Source organism: Elephas maximus, chromosome 13 (genome assembly GCF_024166365.1).
Source record: "Elephas maximus indicus isolate mEleMax1 chromosome 13, mEleMax1 primary haplotype, whole genome shotgun sequence".
NCBI lineage: Eukaryota > Metazoa > Chordata > Mammalia > Proboscidea > Elephantidae > Elephas > Elephas maximus.
The window spans coordinates 54,379,381-54,401,628 of NC_064831.1; the positions used below are offsets into that span (position 1 = coordinate 54,379,381).

The 22,248-nt window shown below is 51.5% G+C and overlaps 3 protein-coding genes across 9 annotated transcripts in view; 1 reads left to right on the forward strand and 2 right to left on the reverse strand.

Moving 5' to 3' along the window:
* Nucleotides 1-2,588: 2,588 nt before the first annotated feature.
* Nucleotides 2,589-7,432, forward strand: SNX22 (sorting nexin 22). Of its 6 annotated transcripts, none has more exons than XM_049906035.1 (7): nt 2,589-2,707; nt 3,018-3,183; nt 3,586-3,690; nt 4,164-4,258; nt 6,139-6,171; nt 6,418-6,485; nt 6,924-7,432. In XM_049906035.1, the coding sequence occupies exons 1-7, from the start codon at nt 2,633-2,635 to the stop codon at nt 7,111-7,113; spliced, it is 732 nt and encodes a 243-aa protein (XP_049761992.1). In that variant the 5' UTR covers nt 2,589-2,632; the 3' UTR covers nt 7,114-7,432. The 6 variants fall into 6 exon arrangements, with proteins under 6 accessions (XP_049761992.1, XP_049761995.1, XP_049761993.1 ...); XM_049906038.1 differs by having other exon boundaries at nt 3,100-3,183; XM_049906036.1 differs by lacking the exon at nt 6,139-6,171.
* Nucleotides 7,433-7,525: 93 nt separating this feature from the next.
* PPIB (peptidylprolyl isomerase B) lies at nt 7,526-14,171 on the reverse strand. Its single transcript, XM_049906040.1, has 5 exons — nt 13,841-14,171; nt 13,027-13,140; nt 12,243-12,336; nt 8,425-8,609; nt 7,526-7,849 (listed from the first exon to the last, which is right to left on the reverse strand). Exons 1-5 carry the CDS (start codon nt 13,973-13,975, stop codon nt 7,727-7,729), a joined length of 651 nt encoding a protein of 216 aa, XP_049761997.1. The 5' UTR covers nt 13,976-14,171; the 3' UTR covers nt 7,526-7,726.
* A 2,352-nt stretch (nt 14,172-16,523) lies between these two features.
* CSNK1G1 (casein kinase 1 gamma 1) overlaps nt 16,524-22,248 on the reverse strand; it is a 159,547-nt gene continuing 153,822 nt past the window's right edge. For both annotated transcript variants that reach the window (XM_049905179.1, XM_049905178.1), the window contains one exon: nt 16,524-22,243. In XM_049905179.1, the coding sequence (XP_049761136.1) occupies nt 22,189-22,243 (55 nt within the window). In that variant the 3' untranslated portion in view covers nt 16,524-22,188. The remainder of the gene's footprint in view (nt 22,244-22,248) is intronic.

Genomic DNA, 22,248 nt, shown 5'->3' on the forward strand with positions numbered 1-22,248 from the left:
ACAGAAGCCCTGCCACTGAAAGGGGGCTTTGTATGTACCGGCGGCGGAGGGCGAGGGCTTGAGCCAAGACGTGCGGAGCTGGCTAAGCCAACCTGGGCGCCGGTTTGGGGGCTCCACCAGCAAGCAGGGCCGCCCACAGGAGCTGGGGCGTGTCGGGAGGGACGTTTTCACACCCAGCCTTCCTCTCTTGTTGTCTTGGTCCTCTGCAAGCTGTGGGCTTCAGGTCTTCACAGCCGGCCCAGAGTGCTCCGGCTCCCTAGAGGGGGTGGGAGGAGTCAAGAGACAGGTGTCTAACCTGAAGGCCCCTGGAAGATTCCTGTTGTTATACCCCTGCAGGCTTTCCTCCAACCTTTTAGCAACCCCTGCTCCCTTCCTGCTGCCTCCCCAGGCTCCCCCTCCCCTCCATGGCCATTGAGTTCCTTCTACATATTGAGCCCATCAGAAGCAACCACTGACACACAGACCAGGTCCCTGGCCTGATGGAGCTTAGAGTCTGGGGGAATGTGGGGGAAACTAAGGGAGACACATACTAAACACAATAAGGTTTGTAGTAAGTGCATAGACTGATATGATAGGGTGGTCAGGAAGGAAGGCCTCTTGGAGGAGGTATTGGGCTGAGACTTGGAGGATAAACCCACCAGGTCAAGGGTCAGGGAAGAGTTGGGGAAACAGCACGTTCAAAGGCCCTGAGGCAGGAAAAAGCTTGTCTTTGGTTTGAAGAACTAGAAGACGGTCACTGTGGCTGGAGCCTGGCATACAAGGGGGAGAGGGGATGGGATGAGATGGGAGGTGGAGGCTGGGCTGGGTCATTTAGAACTTTGTAGTCTGGCAGGGATTGGGGTTTATTCTAAGTGCAATGGGGGAAGAGGGACAAGGAAAAACAGGGAGACCCATTAGAGGACATGGCAGTTTTCTGGGTGATAGGGGTTAAGACAGAGGGGCAGACTGTCAATAGGTTGTGTGATCTAGAAGTCTGAGGAGGCCACCCGGGACAGTAGAATGTGGTGGAGGCCCTGTGGGCCCAGGTGAGCTGGGTCCCTGAATGATGGGCCCTGTAGTGCCGGGGAGGAAATGAAATGCCAGCACTTCTCTTCGTAGTGGGTCATTTCCCTTCCAAGGAACCACATCAGGTTCCTAGAAGTTTCAGCTTCCTGATTTGGGGGCCCATATGAGATGGGATTTGGGAGAAGAAAGTGTAGGAGATAGTACTGGTGAGAGACCTGCTTCCCACCTTGTGGGGTCACTCTCCCAGCCTCTCTTGGGAGCACAGCAAGAATGAAGATTTTCTGCTTCAGCTCAGCGGGGAAGGGGGGTGATTCAGTGGTTCCCCCTCCTCCTAGCCACCAAGACAGGCAATTTGCTTCCTCTTTCCCACCCACCCCAGAGTCCCCAACTAGGTGTCAGCTCTTGGAAGGCAGGGCGTGGCCCTCTCCTGCCCCCAGGGCCTTTGTGGGGGAGAAGCCAGTGGAGTCAAAGACACTGTCATGGTGCTGCCGGAGGACAGCAGCTCCCTCTGATTGGGGGGTGGAGGTGGCCAAGAGGTGGGAGCAGAGGCCCTTTATGGCAGCACAGAGAGTGATTAAAATCACTGCCACACGTCCAGAAAGACCCTGCCCAGAAGGGTGGGCAACAGCAGCTTGGGGCCACCTCCCACAGTCCCTGGTAGCCATCTCCATCACCAGCCGCCTGCCCCTCCAAGACCAGCCACAACCCAGCTGTCATGTACTCAATATTTACTAAAGGCTTAACATGGATGATCCCAATTTTCAGTCTCTTGAGGGAGGCATATTTTGCCTATCAGTCAGATGAACACATGTCTAACACAGTTCCAGAAATCCAGTTTGTCTTACCCCCCGACCAGAGCCTGGGTCCCTAAACTGCCTCTTCCCGGCACACTGGACCTGGAGCAGGTTCGTGGTGAGGGAGCGAGGGAGGGATGGACCAACGGACGGGCAGGCCTGTGGGTGCTGGGGGTGTAATCAAAGCCGGATTGGGTCCTAGCATTCCCAGGCATGGCCTTAGCTGGGGTCTCCAGGCGGTGACTCCCCCTCCGGGTTGGGCCCTGGAAGTGGAGAGAAGGGGGTAGGGGGTTGGTGCGACCCCGAGGAAGTGTCTGAGGAACTCAAGGAACGTCCTTGGTTGGCCCCCAGGGCAGGCACCGAGGGCTGGGCCCTCCACCGCCCACGTGTGGCGGCGCCCACAGGCCCAGGTCCTTAGTAGGCACTCAAAGGGTAGGTGAAATTTTGACTCGCCCGCGTTTCTCGCAATCAGCGGACGGTCAGTAAATGTTTGACAAACAGATGACTCTCCGCAGGAGGAACCCCACTGGGCTCAGAGAGCGACCCTCGACTCCCGCCACTCCACGCCCTTCTAATCTTCTGGGCGCAGGCCCCGGCGGCTCGGGGAACGCCGGGGGCGGGGTCAGCGTGGGGCGCAACAGGGCCAGGGCCCGGGGGCTGGGCTGCGGGCCGGGGGCGGGGCCTGAGGGCCGGGGTCGGGGCTGCGGACCCGGGGCGGGGCCTGGGGGACTGGGGCGGGGCCATGGCCGGGGGCGGGGCTCCGCGCCGGGGTCTAGTCTGCGCCGGGCAAGTTCGGGCTGCCAGCGTCGGGAGAGGAGCCGGCCCGGTTGCCGATGCTGGAAGTTCACATCCCGTCTGTGGGGCCCGAGGCCGAGGAGTCCGGACAGAGCCCGGAGAAAGGACACATGGTGAGCGAAGCACCGGGATGGGAGGGACGCGGGGACCCGCCGCAGGATTTCCCCACGCGGAGCGCCCTGGGGACCCTGCGCCCGGGCTGGGGCGTCCGAGCGCGGTGGACCAGGCCGTCGGGGAACAGCGTGTTGAGGGTATCGGGGACGCTCGGGTTTGGCTGCCCCGCGGACCGTGGTCCGGGCACCTCAGGAGCTGTCTGGAGCAGAGGGGTGGGTCCGCCAGCCCCTCCTCCCAGGTGTTGGGGACGCGAGAGGGTCCTCGGGGAGCAGCGGCGCTCCACCGCCGCTTTGTGCCTTGTGAGCGCAGGAGAACGGGCGCGCCGCTGGGCACTGGTCCTGCTGGTCCCCCGTCTGGACCTCACGCGCGCGCCCCGCCGCCCGCCCGCCAGGTGTTCCGAGTGGAAGTGCTGTGCCGCGGGCGCAGACACACCGTGCCGAGGCGCTACAGCGAGTTCCACGCGCTCCACAAGCGGGTGAGGCGGCGCCGACGACTTACCGACTCCCACCCCCGCCGGCCCTGACCAGCCCCTGGGAAGCGGGAGGACGGGCTCTGGCCCAGCGCACTCCCTTTATGGCCCCAGTCCATGAGGGAGCAGGTCCTGGGCACAGACCGCCCGCAGACTGCGGGGCCATCGTCAGGAGGGCGTAGGAAGGCAGGTCCAGTCCGCAATGACCGTGCCCCTGCGCAGCCGGCCGGCCCTCGGGCGTCTGTGCGACTTGGGGCCCACCTAGCCCCCACCGCCATTACCCGGGTCCATGCCAGGGTAGAGCTGGAAAGGCGGGCGGGAAGGAGTGGAGAGGGCTCTTGGCTAAGGTGGAGTGGGCTTGAGGGCTCAGCCAGGGAGCTGTGACAGCACCGCGGTAACCTCTGGCAGATCAAGAAACTGTACAAAGTGCCCGACTTCCCATTGAAACGTCTGCCCAACTGGAGGACCAGGGGCCTGGAACAGCGCCGACAGGGCTTGGAGGCCTACATCCAGGTACTGTGGGCCACTCTGGGTGCCCTAAGCTGCTGGCCTGGAGAGCAGGAGAGGGGCCCTTATCTTGGGCACGTTATTCACTACCCTAAGCCTCAGTTTTTCTGAACAATGGGTCCACACAAACTTTGCTGGCTTGTTGAAAGGACTGAAGGAGGTAGCCAGGAGACAGGTGATCCCATTGCAATCAAAGTTAGTTCCCTTACCCTGCAGGGGTGAGTTCCTCTGCTCCCTGTGATGGGGAAGGAGGCTAGGGGTCCCCTCAGCCACAGTGATGGGGGATTACAGCCAGAGGGCTTCAGGGGCATAGAACTAGTGTAGTCACACAGGCCCCACTGTTCAGAAGGGCTCTGAGCTTGGTGTGATGCTAGGCTCTTAACTTGAAACTCTTAAGCCATTTTTTTACCAAAGGGCCTGCATTTTCATTTTGCACTAGGTTGTGCAAAGTACCAGCCTTCCTCTGTCCTCCTCTCCAGGGCGTCCTGTACCTGAACCAGGATGTGCCCAAGGAGCTACTGGAGTTCTTGAGACTTCGGCACCTCCCCACAGACCCCAAGGCCAACAGCTGGGGGTGAGTACCTCAAGGGGCTGAGGCTTGGCAAGGGAGAGGGGCCAGTGCTGGGGGTATAGGGGCTCTTGGCAGCAAGCAGAAGAGGACAGATTTGGGGGCCAAGCCCCACTTTTGCTCCTCACCTCTGCCCAGATCCTAGACTGGATCTTCCTCCTCCTGAGGCCTGCCTCCCTCGTCAGCATTTTTTTTTTTTTTTAATTTTATCGTGTTTTAGGTAAAAGTTTACACAGCAAATTAGGTTCCTGTTTTCACAATTTTTATACACATTAGTGACACTGATTACAGTTTTCACAATGTGTCAGCATTCTGCTTGTTGTTTGTTGATCTAGCTTCCCTTCCTGTCTTAGTCATCTAGTGCTGCTATAACAGAAATACCACAAGTGGATGGCTTTAGCAAACAGAAGTTTATTCTCTCACAATCTAGTAAGCTAAAAGTCTGAATTTAGGGCACCAGCTTCAGTTGAAGGCTTTCTCTCTGTCAGCTCTAGGGGAAGGTCCTTGTCATCGATCTTCCCCTGGACTAGGAGCTTCTCAGTGCAGGGACCTCATGTCCAAAGGATGCAAGCTCCTGGCTATATTTTGTTGGTGGTATGGGGTCCCCATGTCTCTCTGCTCGCTTCTCTCTTTTATATCTCAAGAGATTGGATCAAGACACAATCCAATCTTGTAGACTGAGTCGTGCCTCATTAACACAATTGCCGGCAATCCCATCTCATTAACATCACAGAGATACGATTTACAACACTTACAACACACAGGAAAATCACAGCATATGACAGAATGCTGGGCATTACATAATACTGAGAATCATGGCCTAGTCAAGTTGACAGATACTTTGGGGGGACACAACTCAACCAGAAACACCCTCCTTGCCTTCTCATCTTTGCTTTTCGGTAAATGCTGACCATTGGGTCTCATATAGTTGATTGTTTAAGGGAGCACATTACTCGGGGGCGATATGGTTTGTTTTATTAAGCCAATCTATTATTCGGCTAAAAGGAGACCTCCAGGAGTAGCTTCAGTGCCAAGTTCAAAGGTTATCTTAGGACAATAGTCTCAGGGGTTCCTCCAATCTCTATCGGTCCAGTAGGTCTGACCTTTTTTAGGAATTTGAATTTTGTTCTACATTTTTCTCCATTCTATCTGGGACCTTCTATTGTGTCCCTGGTCAGAATGGCCAGTAGTGGTGGCCAGGCACCATCTGGTTATTCTGGTTTCAGGTTAAAAGAGGGCTGTGGTTTCATGTGGGCTGTTAGCCCCACAGACTAGTTTCTTCTTTGCGTCTTTGGTTTCCTTCATTCTCTTTTTGCTCCAGATGAGTGAGACCAATAGATTTATCTTAGATGGCTATTCACAAGCTTTTAAGACCCCAGACACTACTCACAAAACTACGGTGTAAAATATTGTCTTTATAAATTATGCCAGTTGACTAAGTTGTTCCACAAGACTATGGTCCTAAGCCTCTTAACCTGGTGAGCCAATTGCATGAGTTGTTTGGATGTCTAGGAAGTCTATGTAACTGCTCCCATGTGCTTTATTATATACATGTAGTAGACGCAAACGTGTATACACGCTTGCTGATACACCTATACACGCACATGCATGTATACGCACATCCTTCCCATATACATGTATCTACCTATGTAACACACATGTGTTTTCTGGTTATTACTGTTGTTACAAGCATCAGCTTTCTTGAGCCTTGGCAGTGAGGCTGTTTTCTGGACAGTCTTGGTTACCCCAGCCAACGCCGGAACTGGGCTTGTTACAAATAGAAGCAGTGGTCCCCCGGGAGGCGAGGTTCTGGGCTTGTGTCTCCACCCTCCTCACACTCCCCTGGGCACCCCCAGTGAGCGCACTGGCCTCTGTCTCCTTTTCAGCACCCTGGAGGACTTCCTGCCCAGCAACAGCAGGCAAGTCACAGTCCCCTCCTCTGCCGGCTCCTGCTGCCACCTGGTGGCCAGATGCCAGGAATGGGCCTGCCACCTCTGGCCTCTGGCCTGTCCTTGCGGCCCAAGTTTTCCCACTGGTGCCCCCAAGCCCACTTCCCACTCACCTTTCCCTTTGTGGGTCCCCGGTGAGCTCATCTCAGGTGTTACCCCACATGGGACTTCACCTTACCCCCCACCCCGGTGGTTCAGGATCCTCTTTCCTCTCAGCTGCCAGCTGTACCGCCGACCTGTCGTCAGCTTCTGCATGGATCCCTACATTTGCACCCCTTCCCCAGGTGAGGAGGTGACTCTCATTTCCACCCACAATCCGTATTCAGGGCCCAGGTACCAGGGTGGGGCAGATGCAGGGGGAAAACTTGCCATTTCTTAGTTCCCAGGACCCCCAGGCACTATCTCCCTCCTACTGGCCTCCTTTGGGGCCATACCTGCTACTCCTGTGCCCCTTGTAGCCTGTTTTGTGTTCTCCTCCAGGGGGCAGACCCCATCATCTCCAGGCCTCAGCAGTCTGGCCTCACAAGCTGATGTGGATAGACTGTGACCTGGGAAAGCCAAACCTGCACTTGGGGTGCCCAGCTCTTTCCTGTTGCCTTGGCATGGCCTCCTGCTCCTGAGGGTGGCTGAGCCTGTGGGCAGTTTAGAGAGCTGTGGGCCTGGGGCCAGGCTGGTCACAGGCCTTCTCTTTCCCTATGCCCTTCTGTTCTCCTTCTACCCAGAGCCTCTGCCCAATGTGGTGGTGAACGGTGTGCTCCAGGGCCTCTACAGCTTCAGTATCAGCCCCATCAAAGCCCAGCCAGAGGCTGCCTGTCACCTTGTTCCTCCACCACCGGCGCTCTGACCAGCCCAGAGGCCTTCGGGCCACCTATCAGGACAGTCGCATGCCTTACTCTGCTGAACTCCACGTAAGGCACCAGGGCTGGGTCCTCCCTTGGCCTGGGACCCAGGCCTTACCCACCAGGACCCATAACTCAGCCCACACTGGCAGCTGGGGTGGTAGAACTCAGGTGCTCTGGGCCCCAAGGGTCAAAGTAAGGGCACAGAGGGTAAGGGATAAAGGGAGAAGTTGGCTATGAAAATGTATAAAAGCTATTTCTTAACCTAAGCCAGAAGGAAAAAAACCAAAAACCAAAGTTGAGGCACAGTAGCTGGCAGTTTAGAAGCAAGGAGCAAAAGGCTCCCCTCTGACTTTCTGAGGGCAGCACCTGGGTAAAAGGTTGGCGGGCACCTAAGGAAGGGGCTAACACCCGCTGCCACTGGAGAATCCTGGACTTAGGGGAGGCACTGCAGGCCCAGGAACCCAGCCTACACACAGGTTATTAAAAAAAAAACCCACCTTTTTTTTATTGGTCAGCGTTGGCAGGAGTTTGTTACAAAACTGGGCCTGTGGAATGTGGGTCCACTCCGTCAGATGCCAGCACCAGGGCCAGTCAGTGTGGAGCCCTCTGGCGGACCACCTTCACCCCATAAGGGCAGCAGGGCTGCATAGAAGGTCGCTCAAAGGAAAGAGGTCCCTGGGGCCCTACTCCTTGGCGATGGCAAAGGGCTTCTCCACCTCAATCTTGCCACAGTCTGCAATCGTCACATCCTTCAGGGGCTTGTCCCGACTGTCTGTCTTGGTGCTCTCCACCTTCCGTACTACATCCTGGGAAGGAAAGGCGGAAGAAGGGGGGCAGGGTGGGTCTAGAGGTCGGCCACTGAAGCAAGGGGAGCTAAACCCCGTGTGTGGATCAGGAGGGCTGAGATCTACATGTGACCAACAGCATGCAAACCTTGAGGCACCAAATTTCTAATGAACTCAGACCAGGGTGCCAGCCCAGGGCAGGGACAATAAGGGAAGCAGCAGTTTTGTTCCTTTGAAAGAAGACCCAGGTTGGGCTAAGGGTGAGGGAAGGAGAAGGGCGGCTGGGAGTGTGGTACATGGTGCTCAGCTTGGGGGAAGCCTGCAGAGCACCATCTAAGGGAATGAAAGAAGGCTCCTGTGGTTAAGAATCCTTAGTGAGGCCTCCCGGCTGGCCTCTGCCTGGGGCCCAGAAGGGTTAGAATTTGGGGGCACCAATACGCAGGCTGTTGATTCTTGATTTCCCCCAGGTTAGGAGACATAAGCACTGTTCTGAACGTATGGGTTCAGTTCTTTTGGGGAAAGGATGAAATCTATGCAGCCCTGGGCCCATGCCTGTATCAGGTCCCTGGTGAGGAGCCCCAGCCTCCAGGACTCACCATGCCCTCCAGAACTTTGCCAAACACCACGTGCTTGCCATCTAGCCAGGACGTCTTGACTGTAGTGATGAAGAACTGGGAACCGTTGGTGTCTTTGCCTGCGTTGGCCATGCTCACCCAGCCAGGCCCGTAGTGTTTCAGCTTGAAGTTCTCATCAGGGAAGCGTTCGCCATAGATGCTCTTTCCTGGGCAGACAGATACTGCCATTGGGTTGGGGCAGGAGGAGCTGCATTGGCCCAAACCAGGCAGATCTTTAGGGGTGAAGATTCAAGGGGATCAACCTGTCTTCTGTGCCAGGCCAGGTTGAGTGTATTATAAGGATAAAAAAGCTGTCCCTTTCCTGACCCCTGACCTGAGAACCAAACTGTACTTAACTGAGACCAGGCAGGGCATATGGCCGGGGGGATTTACTGAAAATCTCATGTGATGAATGACTTTCAGAGTTCAGTTTTATGGCTTCTAAATAAGGCATATCCTATCAGCTACCCTCGGCTGTGGCCTGAGGGACCTGCCGTGGCAAGTCTTTGGGGAAGACAGGTGCTGTGCAGGATGCTGGGTGGATGGGGAGACAACTGGGAGAGGTTAAGAACTCTCCAGAAAAACTGCTGTGGCTCACCAGCCTGTCTTCCCGAGAGCAACAAAGACACTGAGGCAGCTGCAGAGCAGAAAGCAGACAAAGATGGTAGGGAGGCACAGGCAGTGGACAGGAGAAGGGCTGCCATTTGGGCTCTGGAGTTGACAGCCTCTTATCAATGACTGAACGGAAAATAAAGGGCAACTATAAACATGTGTAACGTCTCTGTCCATGCGGGTGTGGGAGCCACTGTACACAAGGGAGCCAAGAGCAGACCTCTACACCATTTCTGAGACCCTAACTGTAGTTTCCAAAACCGGTTCCAGGAGAAATTAGGAGTGATGAAGCAAAGGCTTTGCAGAAACACGGCACCCTTTTCCCTGTCACCTCCTGGAGAGTGACTGTCAGTGTATTAAAGGCTGGAGAAACCCAGCAAAAAGAGGGCCTTTTCATTTTGTTTTGCCCAACAACTCTCAAACTCACTTGCATATGAGACCCTTTTTTAACTCTCAAAACCAAAACCCATTGCCACTGACTTGATTCTGACTCACAGCAACCCTACAGGACAGAGTGGAAATGCCCCATACGGTTTCCTAGGCTGTAAATCTTTTTTTTTTTTTAATAATTTTTATTGTGCTTTAAATGAAAGTTTACAAATCAAGTCAGTCTCTCACTTAAAAACTTGTATATACCTTGCTACATACTCCCAATTACTCTCCCCCTAATGAGACAGCCCGCTCTCTCCCTCCACTCTCTTTTCATGTCCATTTCCTAGGCTGTAAATCTTTATGGAAGCTGACTGCCACATCTTTCTCTGGGGCTGGTGGGTTTGAACCGCCGACCTTTCAGTTAGCAGTGGGGCACTTTAACCACTGGACCACCAGCGCTCCCCCCGCCCCCCTTCTCAGTACACCTATTTTCATCCTGTGGTTCCACAGAATGGAGCCAGGTGGGAATCTGTCCTAGACTGATGCTAACCAGGGAGATGACAAAGGGCTGACTGTATAGCAGACGGGAAGACGGAAAACCAAGAATTACTCATTAAAGGAGGCACATTAAGTCCAAGGGCTCGTAGGCACCGCCTCCCTCACCCCCAGCTCTCGCTGCCCAATACCTCTCGGAGGCGCTCTATCCAGTCCAATCAGCTTCAGGGCATCAGGCCAGACTCGGCCTGGCAGAGGCGGGTAAGAGATGTCTCAGCCTGTGTCCCACCCTCCAACCCCACACTGAGGAGACAAGATTCACCACCATGCAGTGCCTCCCCCAAGTGAAAACCGTCTGTGTAAATCTCTGCCAAGTGCAGCATTTCAGTTACTGCTGCTATCCAGAAAATCCCCAAATCTATGTCCTTGGCGCCAATCACTTTCTCAAGATACAGCGAGTTTCAAACTCAAATGGCTAGTTCTTCACTTCCAACTCCACAGACTTCGCTACCTTTCCCTCCAGACTCCAGTTATTCTGTTGACAACTTGCGTCTGTACACTGGTCAACACTGTCCCCACCCCAGCACCGATTCATCCTGGCCCTTCCATTCCCAGTACCCCACTGCAATAAAGCTACCGCTTAGGGTGTGCCTGTGTGTGCCAGAGACTCCTCAGCATTTCACACAGATAAAAACCCACCGTGTGAGGCAGGAGCTAAGGGGGTCTGGCTCTCAAACCTCTGCTCTTACCCATTAGGCCATACTCTCCTCGGGGTGCAGGCCCATATCACCCTACCCAGGGGCAGCTGCCCCAATCCCCCAGCCAGTCTGTTTGCTCCTGCCTCCACACCTGGGATCCTGCCTTTGCACCCGGGACCCAACCTCTGCACCTGGAATCCTGCCTGTGCCCCTGGGACCCCACCTCCGCATCCAGGATCCTGCCTGTGCCCCCGGGACCCCACCTGCACACCCAGAATCCTGCCTGTGCCCCTGGGACCCCACCTGCTCATCTGGGATCCTGCTACCACATTATTTTCCCTCAAACAGCTTTGCGATTGGGTCATCCTCACTCCCCACAGGACAAAGCCAGCTTCCCTGGTCTGGCCCTAACCCACCTCTGTACTCCTTGGCGGTACCACACTCCCACCCCCAGCCCACCCCAGCTTTAGCCAAGCTCCCGCCTCTGAACAGAGGCGCCTCACACCACAACTCTGCCTCTTCTCTGCCCTCTCAAATTCTCCCCATCCGGGACCCGGCGCAAATCTTTCCTCACATTCACATGGCCACTTCCTGACTAGCTTGGCCTGAAGTGACTCCTCTGCCTGTGCGTGTATCCATGATGGCCGACTTCACTGAGCACTTACCACGTGCCAGGCCTCACACTCAAGATCTCTCCAAATCCTCACAGTACCCCTACCTCAGCACTCTCACTTTATACAAGAGGAAAGCAAAGCTCAGAGGGCTGCAACCACTTGCCACAGTCACAAATCAAGATAGTGGCGGACACTGACTCAAACTCAGGAGTGTCTGACTCCAAAAGTCCAAGCTCTGCTTTGTGCCATCTCTGCCACCACGGCCTTTTGTTACTGCCACCTTGTACTAATTTGTAGCTTTCAGTTTTCCCCACTAGTTCTTCCCACCTACATGATGAACACCTTGAGGGCAGAGGCCTGTGTCCTGAAGACTGACTGGTAGCCCATTTGTGAGGGCTCATATGCTCAAATGAAAGGGAGCTGCTGCCCCACTGATCTTCATGTGGTCTCAGCACCCACCACAGAGCCTGGGTCACAAACTAGTCTCTGATAGTGAGCAGTTCTCCAACTGCACCAACAGTCTTGGGGAACAGCAGCCTGTGCACCCAAGTATGGTGAAACCTGTAGGTTAGTATAGCGTATCTGTGTGACTGTCCTATGTGTACAGAGTAGTGTCTGGTGGGAGACAGCCAAGCAAACTTCTACCACCCCAGCTAGGGCTTCCAAAGTGGCCCACACGGGCTTTGCGTGCCTGACCTAGAATCACCTATACACGTGTCTTCACTTTGTTACCCTCCCAACAAGAGATATCAAGAGAAGTCACCAGGCTACAGGCCTGGATCAGCAGGTCTGCCCCCTGGGAGAGACCCTCTCAGGTCAACCTGACCCCCATGATGGCGTCTCCTTTGTACTGGATTTCATATATACAGAAGGGTGCAGCTGGTCTCAGCACAGATAAAGTTCTCTCTGGAGATGGGAAAAGGAGAGGCTTGTCTACCCAACACAGCCTAGCCTTCCCACCCTAGAGGCTGCATGGAGAGACTCTTCTCCCCAGGAGAACTCAGGTTACCTCCAGTGCCATCTCCTCGGGTGAAGTCTCCACCCTGGATCATGAAGTCCTTGATCACACGATGGAATTTGCTGTCCTTGTAGCCAAACCCCTTCTAGAAAAAGGGATAGGAAGGTGAACAGTTGGCACAAAACATCAGGCAGACATCAAACAGTCCCAGCAGGAACCCAGTTCACACAACTACTGGTGACAGCAGAGACAGTACTGCCGACCAGATTCATTATTCAACATGCTACTGGGGGTGCAGTTACCACAGGGCACACAGACCCAGGAAAGACTGAGACCCACATTCCTCTGGCCTGTAATGTCTCAAACTATACAATCCTATGTCATGTAGTGCTGCCTCCTTCTGCCTCTCATCTCTTCTAGTCCTAAGATCAGATGCAAGAAAACAGACTGAGAAAAAGGAAAGGTTAGAGAGAACAAACATTTTCTTAAATGGGGCACTCTACTTTCCTGAAAACCTGGGAATCTCTGGGCTCCTTACTCAGGAGTATGCTCTGGTGCAGGGGCCACAAGCAGTTTCCATAGATGTCTTCTTTGGTTATTGCACTGTCTTAAAGATGTAAAAATTACTCCCAAAAAGTCTAGATTTCTGAATTCAGTTAAAAAAAAAAAAAAAAAAAACCAGAAAATGACAACACTGGGTTCCCAGAGCCATAGGGCAACAATCAGTTGGTACCGAGTGCAGCTTGTTGGTACAGATAGGCAGTCCAGTTTGCTGTCAACCCTATTTGGCAACTTCACTCTGTCTGAGCTGACTACCTCTGCTCCAGCCACTTACCTCTCCGGTAGCTAAGGCCACAAAATTATCCACTGTTTTTGGAACAGTCTTTCCAAAGAGACCAATGACCACACGGCCTACATCTTCATCTCCAATTCGTAGGTCAAAGTACACCTGGGGAAAAAGACCATTTCAAACTTAGCCCATTTGAAGGGCCCTTGATAGAAGGTATGTGGGGACGGGAGAGAAAACACTGCCATATTCTTTTTCTTCCTTGCTTTAGAGTGGTAGCTCTGAATAGTTTTGATGGAGTAAAAAATCTTAGGAGCTAACGAAAGTTCCAGACCCTTTTCCCTAATGATATGCTTGTTTACACTCTCCTTAGGCTACAGGCAGCAATCTTTGCTTCAAATAAATGATAGGCTCGGATTCTAGAAATTAACATAAAAAAATCATAAGAAGGAAAGCCCAGGCTCAGCATACAATCTTAAACCATATTTGCTATGCTTTGTAACTGGAAGTAGCTAAAGCGTGGCCTAAGGAGAAAAAGGATTCTGAAGTTGGCAGTCCCCAAAAAGACGGTTCTGAGGCGGGCAGTGCCGGCCCCAGTTAGCATCCCGAGAGCCAACTCCCAGAGTCTGGGCAGGGGCTGGGGTGTCATTCTCGGGTCTGAAAGGGTAAGACGGCCCAGGCGCCACGAGGCCAAAGCCGGGAGCCTAGGGAGGGGCCGAGCCAAAGTCCAGGACGCCCAGGCCCAAGTTCGGGGCCCTAAATGTCTTGGACACCGCTGACCCGCGCGCGGCGCAGGACCCCAAGCCGCGGAGGCGGGTCCCCAAGGGCCTTGCCGGGCAGGGGGGAAGAAGGGAGCCCGAACCTTGACGGTGACTTTGGGCCCCTTCTTCTTCTCATCGGCCACAGAGGGCCCTGGCAGCAGCAGGAAGAAGACGGAGCCCACGATGAGGGCGGCGGCGAAGAGCAGCTTCATGTTCCGCTCCGACAGACGTAGCATCCACAGGAGAAGAGAGCGCGGCCCGGGCAGCCGAGCACCGGAAGCGGGTGGGAGCGCCGGGGCTTGGGCTTCGGCGCCGCCACCGAGCGGGAGGTGGGGGGAGAGAGGGGTTCCTCCCGGCCTCCGAACGGAAGGCGGGCACGGTTTCCCCCCTCCAAGTCGGCGCCGAATGGTAGGTTCTCGGCCCCGGCCCGGCTCCTCGACGGAGACGCGGGCTCGTGAATGGCTGCCACGTTATTGCTACCTGATTGGTCCCCCCGCTCTCAAATATCCACCAATAGGAAGGGGAGCAGGAAAAGGCGTTGCCCCTCTCAGAGAGCACGATGATTGGATCTCTGAAGAGACTACAAAACCCAGCATGCAGAGCGGCCAGCCCTGTGGCCCAGTCTGCCTTTTCCGAGTGGGAGTCTTTTCGTCGTGGTGGCGGTTACTTTACGTAGCAGTCAGTAGGCTTGGACGATGGGGAGAAGGCACTTTGTCGCTGCTGTATTGGGCCAGTCAAGAATTACTACCCTTTGCCATCGAGTCGATAACGACTCCTAGCGACCTTACAGGATAGAGTAGAACCGTCCCATAGAATTTCCAAGGTGCGGCTGGTGGATTCGAACTGCCGATCTTTTGGTTAGTAGGGAGCTTTTAGCTACACCAAATTGGGTTTAAGTGGTAGCTTCCAAAAACACAGGGCACTTTTATACTTAGAGTATGACTTTATAGAGCAACTTCCTACTTGCCTTAATCACTTAACCACTACGCCACCAGGGTTTCCAACTTGCCTTGCACTTCCTTTTTTACTTAGCTTCTATTACTTTACTAGTCCTTTTTCTCCCCCTTCTCCAATCCTGCTGTGCTTACTACAGGGAAACAAAAACGTTGCCAGTGAGCTGACTCCAACTCATAGCGATCCTATAGCTCTTAACCACTGCGCTACAGGGCTCCATGCTTACTGCAGTATGACTCAATGCACTTTACTGCATACTCTGGGTCTTAACTTCCTGTCCTTACTTATTGGTATTCCCAAGTAGACTCTACATTTTTTTGTGAGCAAGAAACTGTGTAGCACTTACTTCATATTCAGTTCCCTCAACACAGCGGCAGGACTTAATGCTCAACAAATACTGGTTGCATTGGCCTGTGGCTTCAAAGTCTCCCTTTTCTAGAAACCTTCAGGAAGGTTAGAGACAGCTGTCAGGTCTTCACACACACACACACACGTTCCAGTCCACAACGTATATACTTTGGTACTGCGAGTCTAACATTCACGCCTTCCAAAATTCGGGCCTATGGCATCATTAAACGTCTTTAAAATTAATTTTCAAAGACTGACCTTATAGAGATTCCTGGTCTTTGCAGCCTAGAGCGTTGAACTCTGCGATGTGGGTTCCACGTATGAGGTGCTGACCTGTGTGAGCCTGTACGTGGCCGCCAGCATCAGATGACTTGTCCTTCCCTACCCTGAGATCACTGCAGCAGAGCTCCCATGAACTGTCTTATTTGAACACATTTGTTATTTCCAATTCTTGCACCTCAATCAGGTGGAAGTTCTTCTAGGTAAAATCGCTGCATTAGCAACAATTATCTTCCTAAGCACCCATCCACCCCCCTGTCCTGTCTCATACTCATAGCCACTGAGAAAAAATGTTTACCAAACCATGTTTTCAGAGGAGCCTCCAGCAGATGAGAAGCTAACGCTAAAATGTCATAAAAGCAGGCCCCACCACCCCCACTCTTGAAGGAAAAATCAGGTCGATGAATAAAATGCTCTCAATGTGAAGTTTTTCTCTCATATCATCTGTTCTTACTTGCCTACCAGTGAAAAAATTGAGTAGTATCAGAAAAACTGGAAGGGGCCAATCATGCCAGGATTGGCAGTTTTGTGGCCACATATGCAGTTGGGATTTTCTATTACCAATCGAGTCGACACCACTGGGGTTTTGGGTCAGAGTTATACCTTCTGTGTGCATACATGTTCCTCGTTAGTAGAGAATTATAAAGCTACTATTTCAAAGTGTTCCACAGAGCAGATCCTGACTTCCTGGTGTCCTACCACCAGAAAACTACAAGGAATTCAGGATTTAACAAGTTAATGTTCAAATTCTTCCAGGAATATTTAAAGTGACCCACAAGAGAGGGCAATGTTTCAACCCAAAAGACTGGACCGTGAATGCCAAAGTAGCAGGAATTCTTTTTGTTCATGGGTGCCTGAATCACATCAGAGTTAGTCCTGCCTAGACTCCTAGTCACAAACCAGCCAGGGTTCTAAAAACTAACGAACCAATCAACCAACCAACCAAAACAAACAAGCAGAACTAGTCAAGAAAGGGAAGACATTTTATTTTACATACAAAAAGGGTGCAAACTGAGTCCTTTCCTCCCCAAATGGGGAAGAGGTATACATAAAGATCACATTTGTGTTTTTCATGGTGCCCTAGGAAATGGGCTATTCTGAGATAACCTATCAGGACCCATTTTCCATTTTCTCCAAAGAAGGCTACTTCTTCTGCAGAGGAGTCTTTCCTGCGGATACACAAACCTCTCCTGGAAGAATCATTTCAAATACACTTGAAATTGACATTCATGTTCAAAAATACTACAGATTTCATTTTCACAGCTGAACTTTGTGACCAGTGCCAGGGTTTATGAAAACATTACATATTTAAAACAAAAGGTAAAAAAAAAAAAAGGCATCTAACAATAATCAGACACATCCACGCATCGATTAAAACTGATCCCCACAGCTGATTAATACATTATCTAGTCTTTAAAAATTGCAATCAACACCCCAACATCTCTTTAAAAGTACAATGGGCAAAGATTAAAGAAGCAGACAAAATAATAACACAATAAATTAGAGCATGTAACATCCAATGGGAATTGCTGAATCAACATTATTTTCCATTGGGGGTTATAATATTTTTGGTTTCACCTGTATCTTTTCCGCTGTTACTCTTCTCTTGGCTTAACAAATGGGGCTCGTTCCCAGAGCTGGCTTGCTGCTACACTAATTTGAGAAACTCACTTGTCACTTGTTTACTTCCAAGAATACTCAGGAACACATGGTTCCCTCCAGCCTGGGCTGTAAGTCTTTATAGAAGTCAAATGTACAGAGAGCACATGTGTGCACACATGCGCCACACACAGACACACGCCCATCTGTAAATATCTTTCTCCCCAAAGAAATGACTCATCTTTCCTGAGGCATTCCTAACAGATTGATAAGCCTCCTAAAAAAGGCTTTAGGTGCAAGGGCTGGCCTGGGATTTGGTCTAGAGCTCATGAAGAGGAACACTGGAAATGTCAAGGCAGGGGCAGTCACAACAGCTGTCCTCCTGTGTTACTGGGATGACTGCACTGCACCCCCATCTAGTATCATGATGACCCTCTGCTCTGAGACCCTGAAGTGGTGGTAATGGCACCGGGACAGTGATTGTGAGGAGTAAGAGAAAAATAACGAATTCTGTCCACAGAACTGAGGTTTAACATCAAGTTTGATAAATCAAGCTAGAAATACGTGCAGTACATGTCCACTTTTTCCTTCGTAAGCTGATCTATAAACAAATACTGGAGTGTGTTTCTTGGTTGCTTTGTGAGGAAATATGTCAGCTACTACTGTCTATATCCAAGGAACCTACTTACTATTTTGGCTACACTGGAGAAACCTATTCTTTTGCACTCAGTCACCAGCAAAGGGAGTCAGGAAAAACTTAAAATTTAAACTGCTTAGTTGAACAAACTTCCAAGATTCCTTACTTGTGGCTAAAACACTGCTCAAAACTTTATAAACTCTCAAGAAGGGCCATGGTTTCCTTTTCTTTTTCTTATTGAGAAACAAAAACAACACTCCCCTACCCCTACCCCGGGAAAAAAAAGCCCACCAAAGTAATCCCATTTGATTTCTACCAACCCACCATGGGGAAGACTGGGAGTCACTGGCCATCAGCCTCTAGATGGGACTTCACCAGAGCTCTGGAAAGTCTGCAAAATAATTCCAGAGACAAGTGCCTGTTGGCCACATGGCCAATCCCAATGGGATGTCCTGCTATCCTGGCTCCCGGGAGATTCCTGGGATTCATCTGACCACCTTGGGGCAGCAGTGGTGGGGATGGTGGGCAGTGGCCTGGCAAGGCAATGTTGGCTTTATGGTGCTGCAAGCTCCCGGTTCAAGAAACTCTAGTCCTAACCTGGCTAAATAGTGGACAATGTTGTCAGGGCAACTCACTGAGAATAGAAACCTGATGTAAATTTGAAAATGGAGGAGGTGGGTAGATGCGGGAGGCACGGGGCTTGGGAGAGATACACCAGATCAAGTTCCTTTGAGGAGATGCTTTCTAGGCTGCCATGGAAGAAGTTGTTTTTGAAAAAGGTAGACCATACTTGCTCATTGGGAAACAGATTGTATCTTCTACATGTAAAAAAATTAAGGCTATGATCTTTAGTAACCACTTTGACATAATATTACCCAACACTGCATATCTCCGTCATTAAAAACGGCTGCCGGCACTGACAACAGTGAGTATGTACTACCAAGTGTACAGTTCCACAGAACTAAGTTGGAAGTTACTTTAGAGGCAATGGACGCCGCGTCTGGCTAATGGGCAAGGGCTATTTCTACACACTACGAGCTCAATGAGAATGAACAGGTAATCACCACTCCTCCTGGAAACCTCAGAATCCCTGCTGTCTAGGGCAGCCTCTACATTCCAAAGTAAAATGGACCTTTGAGGGTCAAGCAACCTGACTCGTACCTTCCTAGACACTGTTCACTCCCAGACAAACCCCAAATAGCAGGGCAATGTTAATTAAGGCAGTCACGAATGCACACTGGCTACTGAGGGGCTAGGGTCCACCCTTGTGGAGCATTCTGTGTGAGATCTCTGGGCAGCGCCAAGGTGTACAGCAACCAAGCAACCCTTACATGCTTAGATTGCGGATGCAAACCATACTCCTGTCATGAGGGGAGGACCTTCTTGCCTTGGGTGAAACCCTGGTCTGCCTGCTTCCATCTTCTCAGGGTGCAATTCACGCCTGAGGAACTGCAGACCTTGAGAGAACTCCTACTGGTATACTAGGAAGGGTTTCTTAATTCACAGATGCTGACTTAGCTCTAAGGAGCAACGACTGCATCAATCTCAAAGAAAAGATCCTTCGGCATCATGGCTGCAAAATGGAGGAAGCTTAAAAATTACAGAGCAAGTGGATTTGGGGAGGGGGTATGCCCAACCCCAAAGATCTGGCTGAGGCATATAGCTATGGCTGTGGAGGAACGATGAGCTGGTGGGGATGGAGCTGATGGCCACATCCCTTCTGGGGTACTCAGCTGGTGGAGTGTGTGTGTGTGTGTGTGTGTTTTTAAGGAAGATTCTAGCAGAATCTCCCAGGGGTCTGGAACAGCTCTGGAATATGAAGGTCCCTGGAAGGATCACTAATTCCTGCATGCCAAAGAGATGTGGAGTTCTTCACCTCTGTCAGGAAAACAAAATACTTCTTAATAGCTTTGTGGGGGGTGGAGGGTGAGAATGGTGCATTAAGAAGGACCCTCCTCCACTGCTCAGGTTCAACTCTTCAAGAGCTAGCCTTTAAAACATTTTAAGGTAACAACAAAAACCCCACAAACATAGCTGCAAAGGGGCTGCCCCACAGCCACGCTGGTTACTGCCTTTTTGTTGTTGTTGTTGAGGGGGAGGCTATGGGTAGGGGTAGGGGAGGCACTTACTGGGGTATGGAGTGCCAGAACGCTCCAGGCTTTGCCGCTATTTCCTCCTGCCTTCCCTCGAGAGGCAAGGCTTTTTCTATACAGGGATGAGAAGGTTAAAGTTTCTGTACAGGAAGTTAGAGAGCTGCTCAAATGCCAGTTGAGAAACTACGTAAGCTTCAGTGACGGGCCTTAACCACTAGATAATGGCAATGAAGCAAAGCCCCGTATTAAAAGTCCTTGTGGGGAAGGGGTCTGACACTGAGTTTCCCTGCCACTCTATATATTTTGTATATAGGAAAATTTCTTTTAAACAAAAGGAAGATTACAATCTTCACATAAACTAAGCAGGCTGGAGGCCACTGAAGTGATATTCTCAAGCTAAGGCCCAGTGGAACGTGCAAAACCCAGTAACTCAGATCCATGCTAATGCTGCTGGTTCTGTTCCATGAAAGGTACATCAAGGGACTTGTCAGAAAATTTCAACTACCAGAAAGTATCTCCACACCCTCCAGTCAATAGATAGCCCTAAATATCAAGCCAGAAGTGACAACTCCTTTGTTCCCCAAACCACCAGACTAAGTCCCTGGGCACTGTCCTCCACGGTTAGTTCTCTCTAGCTCCACTGAAATGTGGAAATGAAAGGGCGAAAGGAGTGCTGGTTTGTCCTTCTCTCTTCTTCCAGATTCAAGACCTCTTTTCCTAATGCAAATAATCCTTTGTCCTGTTGCATTTGGAAGCCCAAGTCACTGTGTGAATAGGCCACTGAACTCAACTGGGAACCAAGAGAAGAGTAACTCCACACATTATTGTGTTTTTCAAGCAGTGAGGAACCATGCCCCTTCCTGGCAGTGTGCCATCTGAAAACACCATGGCAAGGGCAGAGGGTGTACAGGAGAGCATGTTCTAAGTACATGGCCATTGCGTCTGCAAAGAGTCTTTGTCCAACTGAGGAGATTATTTCAGACCTTACATTTTAGTTTCCTTTTCCCTGGAATTTTCCAGCACCAACCAATCTTACCCTCCTGTTCACCGCAGCCCCATGTACTCAGTCCTAATTCTGCCACTATGCGCCTGTTGGGCAATCTTCATGGGCTTGGCTTCTGATAAGGCAAACCAGCCCAAGTGCTGGAACTTAGCTATTAGGAAGACAGTACACATCAACTTTCTTTTCCTGGCCCTATGATGCCACACCCTGAGGTTCCTCTGGCAGTTGGAAGGCAGGTTCACAGTCCTCTTCTTTGCCCACTAGTGGTAATATGGTGTTGGTTATTTCATCATTTTGTTCCCCAAGTCACCAGGAAATCACATGGCTATCTAATTGGAAGTCCCTGGCAGTGGAGGAAATGGATATTTCTGATTTTTTTGTTAAGCATCTGCTTCTCTGGGATGAGCTGTCTCCCAGTCACAGCCTGGCTTGGCCTGGCTCATCCCAAGTGCTTGAGAGCTAAGTTTTCTAAACTGCAGGCTGATTAGGTCAAGATGCTCTGGTAGGGACATTCTTCGGCAGCTGAGAAGATGAATGAAAATTCAAGTATATGTTTCCTTGCCAGCCTGAGTGCAATGGCTCAGAATGGCATAGGGTTTGGCTTCTTTTCTTCTGGGTGCTGCGTATCAGAATTTTTCCACTGAGAATGTCCTCTGGACCCATATTCTCTATGAATGGCTTAGGGAGCCCCATCCCCCTCAAGACAGAAAAAGTAAAACCCCAATATAACCAGACACAATATGCATCTGTCATGTTTTCTGTTTATAAAAAAACAAAACTAAAAGTGCAATACAGTTTTTTTTTCTTTTTTTCCTTAGACCAATTTGCATTGTCCTACTACCATCTGGAGAACAAAGTTTGCTTCTCAAGAAAGCTAAGAAGACCAATGCACGGGGACAGTAGACTGCAGACTTCTCACAGCTTGTGTCCTACAGTGTAACTTCACAGGAGGGGAGGAGGGAACCTGTACCTTGTGTGCAGCTATGGATGGAGGCTGCACAGGCACAGAGGAGGAGGAAGCCATACTGCCAGACACACCTGGTAGGTGGAGAAGGGTCTTTCCCAGACCAGGTCTGTCATCTTCCTCCTACCTTCTTGGCCACACCCCTAGCCTCTAGAGCTCCTTCAGCAAACAAAGCTTTTGTTCACTAGCTTTTGTGCCAGAGAGGGTTGAGGGTGGGCAAGAGCCAGGAGCAAACTAAGGGGAGGGGCGAGACTAGTAGTCCTTGAGTTTTTGTGAATGACACCTTCACTGTAAACAATGGGAAGGAGAGTCAACCAGACAGCCCCAAGGGCCAGCAGTGGAGGAGTACCAGCTCTGGGACCTGCTCAGAGCCTCAGGCAGGCGGGGATGGCCACTGACCCTTTGGGCCCTGGCTGCCCATACTGGCTCCTTTGGGGGTATCTGTTTTCTTCTTTTTGGTTTGGATCTCCACCCTCCCCCACAAAGGAGTCCCTTCCAATGAGAAATGGCAGGAGCTGCAGGTGCAATTGAGTCAGAGTCCCCAGGGCCTGAGGACTCCTGGGAGGCACTGGTCACTTGTGGCGCTGAGCAGTCTTCTTCCGTTTCCTCTTAAAGAAACAGCAGCACCTGGA

Coding starts and splice junctions, on each gene's coding strand:
- SNX22 (XM_049906033.1), top strand. CDS start 2,633: ATGCTGGAAGTTCACATCCCGTCTGTGGGGCCCGAGGCCGAGGAGTCC. Junction 3,691..4,163: donor GCTTGGAGGCCTACATCCAG/GTACTGTGGGCC, acceptor CCTCCTCTCCAG/GGCGTCCTGTACCTGAACCA. Junction 4,259..6,138: donor CCCAAGGCCAACAGCTGGGG/GTGAGTACCTCA, acceptor TCTCCTTTTCAG/CACCCTGGAGGACTTCCTGC.
- PPIB (XM_049906040.1), bottom strand. CDS start 13,975: ATGCTACGTCTGTCGGAGCGGAACATGAAGCTGCTCTTCGCCGCCGCC. Junction 13,141..13,840: donor GGCCCAAAGTCACCGTCAAG/GTTCGGGCTCCC, acceptor CTTTTTCCCCAG/GTGTACTTTGACCTACGAAT. Junction 8,610..12,242: donor CCGAGGAGATGGCACTGGAG/GTAACCTGAGTT, acceptor CTGTCTGCCCAG/GAAAGAGCATCTATGGCGAA.